Raw genomic sequence first — 14,815 nt, forward strand, 5'->3', positions numbered from 1 at the left:
TTTGACTACAAATGGCTTTATAGGTTGGGATTCCTTGGATTTGTCTGCATGTTATGATAAAACACAATGGATTCATTCACAAAACAAAACAAGTTTTTACGTAACAGAACGTGCAATAAAAGCGCAAGAAAGAAAGAAAAGAGAAAGAAAGAGAGAGAGAGGTATCCAGAGGAGAACTTACCCCGCGCTTTAGGCTCCTGAAGCAGTGGATTTTGGGTTTGGAGGTCATGAACTCGTTGAAGCGATGGGAGAGGGGTTCCTTTTGCTGCTTGGGAGACTGGGGGCCGTTGGGAACAGCAGAGGGTGAGGCAGAGGCAGGGGGAGGAGGAGGGGGCTGATGAGGGGATGTTAAAAGGGACATAAGCTACGTATAAGAGATGGAGAAGTGACAGAATAAAAACCAAAATAAAAAGATAAAACACAAAACAAAAATAAGCATCAAAACCAATATTTGAAATCCAGAGAAAAAAACCCAATTAAACAATTAAATATTAAAAGCTATGGTTCAAAAGAGGAGAGAAAGGGGTATTTAAGAGTTGTGTTAAATGAAGAGTGTAATAAATGGAAGTTTTAGTAAGTGAAGCAACAGAAGAGTAACACAAAAGTATTTTGACAGGAAGCTCATGCAGACTCTTCCATGCAGTGCTATCCCCATAAATTGCCCTGTTCTGCCCTGTGGACAGCTCTGAATAATGCATATGGATACAGCTTTCAAATACCTGAATTTAAATGGATCAGATAAGGAAGGTACCTTAGTGCCCAGTAGCGTTTCTATTATCTGGAAAACAACAAACCACATTCCTTCCTGCTTTCAAATCATACCTTAGTAATGAGCATCACACTTTCACTTTTACAAATTATTCTATAAATTTGCTCAGGAATTAGTCCTGGGTTTTGTTTCTGGCTACACTGATGTAAGCACCAGAGAGCTGAGTTCTCTCTTATACTAGCACAACAGGATTGACCCATTTTGAAGAGGTAGTTTTTTTGACACTAATTAGGAGAAGTGGCTTGGTAAGGGTCAGAGCAAGGGTGAGATCAAAACAACGAAGCTTCTCTGCGCTTCCATCAGTGTTAGCAAAAACCGATTCAGTCCAGTCACCCTGACACATTCTAGTAACCCCAGATAAATACTGCCATGCATTATGGTGTAAAACATGACAGTGAAATGAAAAAGGTTTAATGGATACATAAGTTAATATAGTCTTTTAAAAAGTCAACTGCTCAGTTAGTTATGCTCCATTAGTTGTGCTTAAGAACGAACCACAGCAATTCCTTGTTGCCAGCCACCCGAATTCTGAACCCAGTGCACAGGCTGAAAAACTAATGCAAATGAAAAGCTATGGAGAGTTCTAGGAGAGTCAAAACAGTAATGCCACATTAAAGCTTCCCAGAAGTAACAATGTTAGTTCGCACACATGGCACTAAGTAAGTGGTATACAATTCCTTCTCTGAGTTAGGAGCAGAAATGGACCATGGCAGAGACGTGACAACTAAAGTTAAATTAATATAAAAACGGCAACATAATTAAAGAAATTATACAAGAAAAAAAATTAAAGATATAAAGAAACTTACGCAACCAAAGACTGCAACAAGACACCATATTAAGACATCTATTATTAACTTTCTAAATCTAAAATTATTTTTAAAAAATTGTAACTGCCAGGATTACTAGACAAGAAAAGTTATTGACTATGCACATACTAGCACCAAGCTCAAGTTTGCAAGTCAGTACCTTATTTTTCTTGATGAATGGCCATAACTTGCCCTTGGATTTGCCACCAAATTTCAGCTCAGACTTCCCATCCCCTCTGGAGTTAGAAAGGCTGGATTCTGAGACAGTCCGCTTCATTGGCTGTGTGAAATCCTCAAAGTCGATATCTCCTGGAGGCTCAAATCCTGATTTAAAGGCTTCTATTACCAGCTGCGAATCCTGGGATGGGACAGATCCAGTAAAAAGTAAACACCTCAGGTGAGGGCTGCCATCAAGTTGGTGGCATAGAGAAACAGTACAAGGACAAGAAAGTTTGTCTGTGTGGGAATCAACTCTTACAGTGACCACTCTTATTTCTGGGAACGAACAGCCTTCCAGACCTCAGGACCAATACAAGTCTTTCCACCTCCTGCTCCAAGATCAGAGCACTTTTCTTGGACCTATTTCTGCTACCATGATGTGCTTTAAGAAAAAAACAAACCAACCAACCCAAACACCTAGGCACAGCATCGTGTCCTACTGTAACAAAGCACTCCATTGTGTAAAGTTAAATACTACCAGATATTGAAGCCATAAATGCAGTTCAGAACACACCACTTCACACATAAGAAAAGTTTGCAACCTATGTCAGTCAGAATGTATTACAACTGGGAGCATAAATGGCTTCAATCCATTTCCTAATAATTTCTAAATAAACAATCAATCTATGGAAATAAAGCAGGTGAGCTTTAGTCTCAAACAGTCCATTATTCCTGTTAAGAAACTCCAGTTCATTCTGCAAAGGTATCACTGAGTGCAGTCATTACTCAAAACACCAACAGACAAAAAGCAGAGGACTACGGCCTATTTAGGAAAATAAAAAATACGTAACTATCATTAAAGCATAGGTCATTGTAGTTAACTAAAGATGGTGCTTAGGAAGACTAAACTCAGGTGTCCTCACTCCAATTTGCCACTGAGCTGTACCACCCCTGAATCTGACCACAGCCTAGCAATGTTTCACTTCTCTTTGTTTCGTCTCCAACACAAAAAAAAAATAAAAATAGCGATCTTTTAAATATCTTTTAAAGGCTCTTTCATGTCTATTGGTAAAAATGAGTAAGAGCTCATTATTTTTAACTTTACTGACTAGAAAAGCAATCACACTTCAGTAACTGAACAGATAACTTAAGTGACTCATAACGAAGATCTAAGGTATAGAATGGCTGGGCATGCAGCTATAAGCAAACAAGTGGAAAAATCCCAATACATACTCCTATATAAAGGAGCTCAAGTGATCATACTGCCACAAGCTGACACGTTGGTGCTTGTGAACTCTGCTACAGTAAATCGCAGAAGCTTATCTTACGAGCTTTACTTAACAACTGAGCAGTCCAAGGTCATGCAAGTAGCCCAACACCTTGGTGCAGGCAGTAGCTGGGAGCTCCTCACACTGTCATTGAAGCCACATTCCCTTGTGGCACTACTAGGAGTGCTAGGTGCAAATCAGCCACACACTGGCTGTATATTGCATACAATGGTTTCGCTCTCTTCATCCCCCCTCTTTTTTTTTGACAGAGGGAAAAGGAAAAATAAATAAAAGCAAGAACAATATGTAGCGTTTTTCCTAGTCAGGTCTACAAACAATTAATTATACATAAGCTCAAATTCATACCTCAGCTTGCCAATTACATTTAAATCTAATGAACTCAGAAAAAAATATTTTAACGCACTTCATCTACTTGTCTTCTTGTGAAGAGAGCTTTTTATTTCATACTGTTCTGACTGTTTTCTTCTAAGATCATTAGAGAAACTGTGCCACAGCACACAAATACCTCATTAGCCTTCGAACTTGTTGCTTTGAAGGCATTTCAAAGATTCTGCTTCTGTCCATATGTAAAACACTATTCATGATAAATCCATTGGGATATAAACATATCCAAAGGCCAGCCTCAACTGAGTAAACCAAAGATATAGGAAAAGCTTTGCAAAAGTCTTCAAGGGATTGCGAAGAAAGCTAGGATTCAGGATCCTCAACCTATCAGGGTGCACTGCCAAATTCCTACACAGCTTTTAGGGACGTAGACCAACATGTCCCATTATCTTGTCCTAGTTGACAATAAAACTTTCTGAGATGTAAATATTTTAAAATATTTTTAGTAACAGTTACGAAAGATGAAGAAGGAAGAGAGCAGAGACTATAAACCAGGGGTCCTCAAACTATGGCCCGCGGGCAGGATACGGCCCCCCAGGGTCCTCAGTCCGGCCCCCGGTATTTACAGACCCCCCCGCCGGGGGTTGGGGGGCGGGGAAACCAAGCAGCCGCAGATGACTGCCTGCCACTTCATCCACGCTGGCCCTGTGGTTAAAAAGTCTGAGGACCCCTGCTATAAACCATACACAGGGTTATATTAAATACTCTATTAGTATTTTATCCTATGCATGGAGCTTTTCATTTTTTCCTCTTAATTTTAGTGTTCCTTCCATTTAGTCAAAACTCCTTCCACTACAACAGAGCTAAAAATAACTAGCATGCTCCATATATCACAGAGATAATGTCATAACAGGAACTCCAAAGTCCATAATAAATTAATTTTATCTGCTGCTACAGTCTTCTGAAGCAAGTTCTGTATAGGTTCACCTAGCAGTCACTACAGCTTACCCTTGCAACATAAGCTCTGTGTTGTCCGAGTTCTTAGAAAAAGGACATGAAAAATAAGCAAATTTATAATTGCACTAGAAACGCAGGACTAACCAGTATTCCCAGCTGAATCCAGACAATTCCTATAGCTATTAGCAGGAATTGTATACACTTCAGTGAGGGCATAAAGCAATCTTATTTACACAGTTTCAAATGTAGTAACTAAACCTGAAAGACTGGACATTTTGCAAGTGGGCCTGAGGCAGAACTTTGTAATATTTAAGCTGCACAGAATACAGGAAGTATCATCTGTCCCATATGTCGTTCTGGTTCTTAAGACTATCCAATGAAATAGGGGCCCTGGAAGAAAAGCTATCTTCCAGAATCCTGCTAACATCCACAGAGGGAAGGAACACAGAGCTGGCCACAGAAAGGAAGCCTGTTAGTACCCCACACTTCCATAGTTTCAAAGTCTCTATAGAAAGACTCCTTCTTTACTACTGTACTATACAATTCTGATGCAAGAAACCATAGAGGTTCAGAAACAATAGGAACCCCACCTTCATAGACCAATGTTCCTAACAAACCTACCCAAAGCTGAAAACTGATTATCAAAAAGCTCCAAGATACCTACCTGAAGTGCAAAGTTGTACTGCTTTTATTTTGTTTCTTCGTGTTAAACTGTAATGTCTTAGCATCAGCAAGCACTATTCTACTGACAGCAAAAGAAGCTGCAGAAATTGCAGGTTCTTACATCCTTTCAGCTAGAGTTGACACAGTTTGGTATACAAGGTAAATTACTAGAATTGGTGTTTTCCCTAACCACACCACCTATGTCACCCCACCTCCCCTCTGATCAATACTTCTGTATCAGTTGTAGTTGTTCCATTTAAAGCTCTGGTTTCTGAACTGAAGTTACTGTACAAAGAGCAGAGCTTTCACTTAACCCCTCCCCTTCTTCAGTAACTCTGTATGTGATAGCTGGGTAGAAAAAAGTGAAAATAAATCCAAAGGATACCAAGAACTAAATAAAAACTCCAAATGCATCACTGCCTTTTGTCAGTGTCATAGTGTCTGACCTTATGTATTTCAACTTTGGTGACACTGTAGTTTTGTTTATGATGACCAGATCCTGGAGATCTCCTCCCAGCTGGGAAACACATGCCTGTGTGGGCCTAGAGTTTCACACAAAGCTTTTCCTCCTCAGCAGGCTCTTGGTTTTGTTCACCATTGCACTAGTTATATTATCACCAGCTGTCCTTGCATTCAACTTCCCTGGAATCTTGACCTCATTTTCAAGGTCGACTACAACAAAGATCTAGTTGACATCCCTACTGAAAGTCTTTCAAACCTGAAAAACATTAGTAAAGGTAGACAACCTTCAATTTGAATCTTTCGAGGAAAAGGAGACACTCTCCTGATGGCAGCCTAAGAGTTCAAACGTACTACTTAGAACATTAAGGGCTGAGACAGAAAAGGTCTGCTGTAACACTCAGCATTAGTGGCAAAAGCAGGACATTTTCTGGAAATAGAGAAAATACAGCTTTTAAATTGCTAGTGTGTGTACCTATGGTCATCCTTACAAAGTGACAGGACCTGCATGGCAGGGTAGAACAAGCTTATCACTTTTATTAGACTCAAGAAAGTTAGAAACTACTGTTCCAGAGATGAAGAAAAAAATCCTTGATGGTATTCCAGGAAAAAGAACTCTTTATGGACAAAACTTTTTTCCAGACAGAATATGCTAAATTCTTAGTAATTATTCAGATGTGACAAATCTGGTTAAATACACTGTTTTTTAGCATGGTGTTTATAGGAGATCCCTCAGTTACAAAAGCTCAAAGCCACCATTTTCTAATGTCATACCGGTGCACATGAGCCATTAATCTAATCTACCTGTGTGTGAGAGAAACTAACTTCAATATAAAATTCATGGTGATTCAAACACCTAACTTAAGTCTTGGGTGTGTTTTGCTAAGACCTCACTTGAAGCTTCAAGCATAGGCTTAGATATGAATCTCCCCAACACAATTTCACCACACAGCACCAAAAGCTGTACCTCAAGAAGGGTATGTTGTTCTAACATGGGAATCTGTGCCCCTGTTAAAGAAAATGTATTTTTAACTAAGAAATTTAATGTGCTGAAGCAGCTAAGTGGCAGAACCAGGCCTTGTCCCTAGCGTAGCCCTAATCCAAGGCTGGTTTAACACCCAGTCCAGTTAATCGGTGGCAGAACAGAGAAACAACAGATGATCAATTTGTGGACACAGGTGCTCTCAGAAACACAGGTGTTTTTAGAGAAATTGGTGTATGTGAATAGGAATTGCTTGTTCAAAGACTAACTGTGCTTGAAGGAGCGTGTGAGTTAAAGCAGGCAGAAAGAAGATCATGATCCCAGGAGGAGCTTGGAACTGAGGCAGGGACTGGAACCAAACAGATGAATCACCTGGGACAATCAGGTGATGGATTTTCAGAACTGACAATACCAAAGGAAACTTTAAAAAACTTTAGACATTAACTAATGATTTGATAAGTGTATATAAGCTGTGCTGTATCCCTTGGTTCTCTGCCATTCACTGAGGTGGTGGCAGAACTCTGAGTTGTGATTAAAGCAAACCTAGTGGTACCCACGTCTGTGTAAATTTTTCCTTTAACACCCTACTCTGCCTTCTCTCGCCCTGAAGGAGTAATCTTCAGATTCCTTGGTTTCTTACGCTTCTCTCTGTGAGAGCAATTGCTGAGCAGAAAGTAGTGGATTCTTTTAAAAACTTTAGCCTCAGGCTTACGCTGCCAATTAATGGCAGACTCTGGGCATTGAATAGCTCAGAAAATATTTCAATGAAAAAGTTGTATGGGAAATTCAAACAGCCAGCAATACACACGCTGCTTGTATTTGAAGCACTAATGTGATCCACGAGAAGGACTGAAAGAGCAAGCAGAGACTTAATTTACAAAGGAAGCAGATCATTCTGAAAACAAAATAGAACACATTTGCCCTTGTGGTAATTGTACATCAGGAAGTTCAATCAAACCCTTTATCAGCCTTTTTATCAGGAAGACATGTTTTTACTCCAACAACGATGTTCACAAATCAAGATTTGGAAGAGCTTATTTACAAATTGCTAGCAAACCTCAAATAGCAAAGAAAGATAGGAATTTTGCCATTTGTTTGCAATAATTTTTGTAGCAAACACTTTCAACACTTCCATTGTAGTTATTTTTATAAGAATGAAGACATTTCTTCAACATTCCGTTTTCTGACACTTAGATATAGAACTCCCATCTGAATAAGAATTGGTGATTATTAGGTATCTGGAATTATGTCCACCATCTTCCTTACTCTATGCAGAAGCCTATTCTTCGATTACAGTATTTCAAAACAGTAATGATCCTAGTAAAAGGATAGAATATTTGAAAAAGAGACAGAGAGAAAGAAAAAGTAGAGACATTTCTGCATGTTAAGTAGATTTGGGAAATAATCTGAGCACATCCTGCCTCAGACAAAGTAGCTTGGGACAAGCAGCTATATTTTGGTTTAGTTCTATGACTATAAAGCTCTTGTGCTGCAGCCTGAACAGCCCAGGATTTAAGTTCTCCGTATGTAAGTGATCAATACTAAAGATGACAATCAACAATCCAAACAATGCAACACTTACATTCTTGTGATCAATTGATTCCGCAGCTTTTGTTATTTCATCCAGACACTTTCCAATGATAGGGATCACTTGGCGGTCAACCTCTGCAAAAGTTTTCATGGATTCCCCTATCCTCACGATTCTTCTTTCCTCCATCTCTTGTATTTTCTAAAACATTACATTTCATTCAGCTCAAATACCAAGATTAACTTCAGTTTCAACCCATTTTTCTCCCCAGCACACATCAGCTTCTTTAAAATTTATGGTTTAAATATATTTTCAAGAACAAACTAGGGCAGCTGTTTTCATGAAAGCACTAAGGAATATTGCTCCCTCAAACATCCAAATATCATTCTAAAAGTAATTGAAAAATTCTCAGTAGTAGTAACAGATTAACTTTTTATGTTAAAAATGCTGATTTGTCAAAACCTCAGCTTTAGACTTCTGTAAGGATGGCTCCTAAGGCTTTTAAAAATAATTTCTACAATAGTAAATTCTTTCATTTTCAGTGCATGTTCTGAATGATCTTATTTGCATTCCGCTTCAGAATCCAGGCAAACAAAAATCTTGATATCTCCCCCTTCTCCTTTTCCCTAGAAGGTAATTTTTGGTTTACAGGCAGTCCTATACATCATGTATTGTTCACACCAGGGCTTCTCAACATGTCCCCTGTTGCTCAATGGATTCAGCACCACCATCTCCAGCATCTATTCCATAAGCCTTTCATTAACAACAGAGGGAAACTTGATATGGCGTAACACTATTATGACAGATTATAACAGGATACAAAAGGACACAAACAGGAACAGCCTGTTTCACCTTAAACTGCAGGAATCTTATGGAATGTTGTCAACTTAACCCCCACTGCCTTGACTGATCCACAAGCAACATGAGTTCTTTACAAAACATCTCATTTCAACATCTAAAAGCACTAGAGCTTACTGGTGCCCTGGTAGTGAAAAGGATACATCTGCAGTAATTTAAGCATGCTCACCTACAAATCAGAGTGCTTACCAGATCTAACATTAAATATAAGTATCAGTTATTTCTCATCAGATAAGCATGTGGCATTTTCTCCCTTAAAAAGGTTGTACCACTTCTGATGATTATGACCCATTACAATGGAACAGGCATTTGGAACTTCTGGTCTACTACATTAACAATCTCTCTTGATTCAGTCAAGTGCAAACACAGATTTTCAGTCAGTATAAACCTGATGGCTTTTTTGTTCTTTCCCTACAGTCTTTCTTTAGGCACCCCAAGACATAATCAGCAAACTTGCTTAAACTCTTTGACATTCACTACTGCAGAATTATTGGTGGTTTAAACTTAAACATCTGCGAAGTCCGATTTGAAGACAGGTTACAAAGGGCTATGAGGCTTTACAGATGTAATGATGCCCAGCTGACACCTGCCCCAACAATGCAAATAATGTTCTCATTCCCCAGCTGCATGGACACAAGAGTTTAACAGAGCAAGACTGTGAGGATTCCAAAGACTATTGTAATCTGTCATGACAATTTAATGTCACCTTCCTCATATATTATTGGTCACTAGATATCTAGTCTAAGAGAAAGGAACAATTTATCCTGTCAAGCTCTTCATCTCTTCAGCTGGAAGATTCCATATAAAATTTGCTAACAGTGACAAAAATCACCAAAAAGTGAAAGACAAGGTCACAGAATTGAGGCAATGTGCAATATGCCCCTCTGTTCTTACCATAAGATGATGAGCTACTCTAGATCAGTGCTAGCAGCCCTTACCTGGAAGATGTTTGGTATGTGTGTGTAGTAATGATCATGCTGCTCACTGTTGAACTTCTGTAGAGTGGAAGAATATTCTGCTTTGCTGTCTTCTGCCATTTGATGTCGGAGCTGGGCTTGCTGTCTTGCCTAAATAAGTACCAAAAGAAATGTATTATTTATATCATCACATTAAATTGCATTGTGTTACTCCTCATCTTACTATCCTTACCAGTAGGCAGCACTGGAACATCAGCATATGGGCCTATGGACGGTTCAGCTTTTGGTTTACTCCCGTTTTGTGAAACATTTAATCTATGTCAAGCATAAGTCTGCAGTGTACACACTGTGCCTCTTATTTTCTTGTGTTTCAACATGCTATCTCCATGAACTATTTTGCATTCCATGAACAACCTCTCTTTGTACTGCATGTAAAACACCAAAACAAGTTTGCCCCTCTACTAGCCCACTTAATAGGCATGTGCATTTTCTCATATGCTTGTGGACACTCTTCTTGCTCCACTGTACGCCCTGTTGGATGGCACCTACTATGCTCTAATGAACTACAGACCTGTCATCTAGCAGTACTTTTTGGGGAAAGGGAAGCAACAAAAAAACCCCACCCAAATCAAACCACAACCGAACAACTACAACCCCACAAAACCAACAAACCAACATGCTTTTGTCTCATTTCACAGGCCTTAGTCAACAAAATCATGACAAAACATCTCAACTCCTCCTCCACCTGTGCTCTCTACCGCGTCCTTTATCTACACTTCCCTGAACAGTGCTGGCATGAAGTGCACAAGGAAAGGGGAGCCTAGGTAGCAGCGGAGACATGACTCCCTTCTTATTTTAACCGACATAGATGATTTCCTTTGCTACCCAGCATATCAGAGCAATGGGCAATTAACCTCACTTCTTTCCCTAGAACAATCTGTCCCTGAGTGACTCCTTTATATTTTCAGATTCCTCCCCTTACAATTCCTGAGGCCTTCTGTTATCTGTTTTGCTGCCCAGTATTACTCCCTTACTGCCTATCCCATCTGTTTTAGTTGCCTTTTCCTTCCTTGCTGCTGGCCTTCATACAGCAACTCTTCCTCCTCTTCCCTTCCTACCCAGCTCCCTACACCCACGCGCCTTCAACAAGTGGGCACAGGACAGGGAGCAATGCTCCCCTCTCATCTACTTCACATTTACCCAGCCAGAGCTCTGCTGCTCAAGTGCTTGCTCCAGTGAGAGCTATGCCATCGACTGGAGTGAGCTCAGGACTTGACTTTGTAAATTTAAACGATCCTAAGTCTGCACTCATTTTCCAGGCACTCACAGAGCTTCCTCACCCTGCGTTGCTGACCTAGCCTTGAACAGTCTTGTGAGTGTCCAGAAAGTGGTATGTTCCAGTCACCTCCTCAATTTCAGAATAACTCTTTTAAGAAAAGGGAAAGACTGCTTTAAAAACTACTTAAAGCGCTTTGAGGTGTTTCAGGGAAAGCACAGCACAACAAATGGTTTTAGCATATTTTAAGTGTGCTCCCATTAAAAACAGTTCAGAACAGGGTTATTCTTTGAACTGTTCCAAGAAGACAATAGTTTCCTGACAATAAATCCATGAAATACCCAATCATGGAACATTTTAGCAATCATAACTGGAAGGTAGAAAATTCTGCCAGGTTTCAAATCTCAATTTTCAAAGAAATAGGCTTCCCTCCCATTTGTCCAGCTAGCAAATCTCACCTAATAATTTATTTCACCTCAATTCAGTTATTTCTTTTGCAAGCAATCAGTTGTTGGTCCTTGATTCCCTTCACATTCTTTTGACAAAAATAATTCAAGCGCAATGAGTGAATATGGGGCACTGAGTGCAAACAGGAGGTGAAACAGTAGCATCAAATGGAGAAGACTGCAACTGTAACCAAATAAGTCCAATAAAAGACAGATTTTCAACTGTGCTTGTTCCCCTGAAGTTTTAACTGTCCACTAAATCCTGTAAAGGATGCATATATAACTTCAGAGAATGTACCTGCTGCAATGAAATTCCAAGAAGCCATATCAATAATTTTCTGCCCAAGTGCTATCTAGCTTATTAAACTTTATCATCCACACATTTATATATAGCTACATTAAATACGAGTGGAAAACAATATAGCCTTTACTACAAACACAAATTTACCAGAGAAACAAAGTCAGCCATGGAAAGGCAGACAGCTGTAAGAGTAACATTCGCCTGTCTCCCAACCCATTCCTCAAGTCCCAGCTGCTACAGATCAATATCCATTTGTGAGGCCCATTCTCTTCATCTACCTAAGATCAAACCATTGTTTCAGCTGACTTCTACAATAGCCCCAGTTCCACTCATACAGCTGTATTTTTTTTTGGTTTTGTTTTAAATAGTGCAACTCAGGAATTTGTCCCTTGACTCAATTGTTGAAGCAGAAAAACAAGAAATCCATTATTACACATTTCCAGGCAGATCCAGCAAACATTAAGCCATCAGAGTTCATTTTCATGAGCAAGCTTGTTGGCTGGATATAAGCAAAGCAAATCTGAGCTAAACATATACAGGAGTAGACACTCTGTTTCCAAAGTTATCTTAACCGGTCCCAAGTAAGAGGAGGCAGCAGATGAGTAAGTAAAACTGGGTACATTCCAAACCCAAAAATTTTTGTACAAGAGCCCCAGTGATGTGTTGTTTCTCCTGGCCATTTAATGCATTTGGCAAGCTTCAAGCAGTTTAGAAATTTTTCCAATGAGGTTTTTGGATCTTAAAATAAACACATTTTGAAGTCTAGAATTTTTTTATTACTTCATTTGAATATGTCACTTACTTATCACTTCTTGTATAAACTGGATTATATTTTAAGTTCCTTAACTCTGATGAAGCACAGAATGATAAAAATTAGTTGATGGCACTAAGTTTCACATTCAGCGTAACGGATGCAGTGGCCTGGTGCTGCAGAGAATCACAGGAGCTATTTCAGGAGGAATTTATAGTTGAGCTTTATAGAAAATAAATTTTTGGCTCCTTTACTACTCACGCATGCAAACAGTTTCAGAGAAGATTTCTTTGGGCCTTATTAGAGTTAATGTTAAAATATTTGCTCTAAACAGTATTTTCAGGTGGAAAGGCTTTGGAATAATCAGCCTCTGTAAAACCAGACCATGACTTCAGAGGCAAGGGGATGATACTGTGATGCAGCTTTCAGTCAATGTACTCTTTTTGCTGGCCAGGGATGACTGAGCAAGAGCTCACATTTCCAGCACCACATTTAAAACCATGATCCAGATCTTCTACACATTACCAGATTCTTCAGCTGTAAGAGATGTCAAGGCTAGGTACTCATAATGCAACATAAAATGTCCTCACCTCTTGAAAGGAAGAGAGAATGAGGTCACCTTTCAGCATCACGAAAAAAAACAGAAAAAGGTATGTATATTTGCGGGATTTGGGTGGAAACGAAGAAAAGCAGTTTGCTTTCAAATCTGTTCTTCTACACGTTTGCAAATGATACACAGATTTCGCACGCTCCTCCCCCCCAACATACCTTTGTAACATCCTTTTGTCCCCAAATAAACATGCACAGCATATATACGTACTGCTTCCTCTCCAAAGACTGTTTTTTGTTAAGGCAGTTCCTCTCTGAACTCCTGTGGCAGCAACAGAACCCAAAGGTCACACACCAACGCACTTCTCATTAAGACAAGCACTGCCAAGGATGAAGGCCAGCCCACTAGGCAGCACCATTAACCTTGCAATGCCGATATTGGTAAAGGTCAGTTTCCACTGCCACGGCAACCTGATTTAAACACAGTCACACCAGAGGAGTGTCTTCCATAACTAACCCTGAAAGAAAACTCTAGGCAAAGGAAGTGTTGCTCTGATATACTGAACTAGTTAAAAGCACACTAGCAGCAGATAAGGCTTATTACATATGACCTCCTCTCTCACAGAAACAATTCAGAATTGCCCTTAAACATAATTAAAACCAATCTTTTTTCCTTCCTTTATACAGCCTTGCTAGTTGATGGGGGAGGATGCAAGACAGTAGCTAACTGTAGAGCTACTATAAAGTAATAACTGTCAAAGTGTTGATATTTAAAATTGGTAGAACTGCAGCTGTCTTCAGAGCTTTAAAGAAAATAAATCAGGCCTCAACAGCACTCCCCTTATGTGAAAAACACCAATAATCTCAATAGCCAAATGAACTGGCAACACGCACTATGGCTATCTCTTCTACAAGGCAGCAAACCCAAATGTCTCAATATTATTTTAACAACTTTTCCTGTGGATTTTCTACCCAATTGCAAAAACCGAACTTTCAACAGCATCAAGAGTTACTTCCAGGTGTTTCAGTCCAGAGACGGCAGGTTTGAGCTAAGTGACAGATGCCAGGACGGGACATTGACGAGACAGTCTTTCATGACTGAGTACTTACAGAAGTATTTCTTTCCCCTTTAAAATAAGAAATCTGTTGACCCTGCAACCCTTTTAGTCTGAAGTAATCCATGTTAGGGCGATATATTTAGCCTGAACCTTCTCATCACCTGCTTGAAAAATCCTACAGTTCAGCAATATGATGCAACTTAAGTAACTACCGCGTATCAGGATAGACAAAAGAATTACAGACAACAAAAGTTCTTCATAATCCCTGCAAACATGCAGCACTAGTAAAGCTTTATCTGCTGATCTGAAATCAATCCTAATATTTTATGCCTTTGACCATCAGTCAAAAAGGAAAATTTAACAAAGAAAGGGGATATACCTTCTTGCATATACCTTCTCTTCCCAAAATTCAGTTTGATATGAAAGGCAAGTGGTGATTAAGTGTAGGAGAAATTTTTAAAAAACAAGTACACTTTTCTGCCATGTCAGTCTCCAATACAGAAAAGAATGAAGGATATTTTGCTGAGAACAATTTTCTAAGACACATTCCAGAAACAGCAAGAGGGTCAATAGACACACTGTCTTCTGGGTTTACACAGACAAAAAAGGCAGCTCCACAAGGCTGTTAGGGTGGGAGTGATACGAATAACTGAAAAGGGCAGAAAAAAGCTTTGGCGGCTATTCAGCTGATCCCCACTAAGTAGAACAGTTCAACTTCTCAGC

At 39.5% G+C, this 14,815-nt stretch overlaps 1 protein-coding gene across 14 annotated transcripts in view; it reads right to left on the minus strand.

Annotated features, from left to right (window-relative positions):
- Positions 1 to 14,815, minus strand: part of FNBP1 (formin binding protein 1) — a 111,107-nt gene that overhangs the window by 26,705 nt on the left and 69,587 nt on the right. For 8 of the 14 annotated variants that reach the window (XM_055720994.1, XM_055720985.1, XM_055720998.1 and 5 more), the window contains 4 exons: positions 9,733 to 9,861; positions 7,991 to 8,137; positions 1,736 to 1,933; positions 182 to 364 (listed from right to left, as the gene is read on the minus strand). In XM_055720994.1, coding sequence (XP_055576969.1) covers positions 182 to 364; positions 1,736 to 1,933; positions 7,991 to 8,137; positions 9,733 to 9,861 — 657 coding nt within the window. The remainder of the gene's footprint in view (positions 1 to 181; positions 365 to 1,735; positions 1,934 to 7,990; positions 8,138 to 9,732; positions 9,862 to 14,815) is intronic. The other 6 variants (XM_055720996.1, XM_055720995.1, XM_055720997.1 and 3 more) reach the window with 3 other exon arrangements.

Source organism: Falco cherrug, chromosome 9, assembly GCF_023634085.1.
Source record: "Falco cherrug isolate bFalChe1 chromosome 9, bFalChe1.pri, whole genome shotgun sequence".
Classification (NCBI taxonomy): Eukaryota; Metazoa; Chordata; class Aves; order Falconiformes; family Falconidae; genus Falco; species Falco cherrug.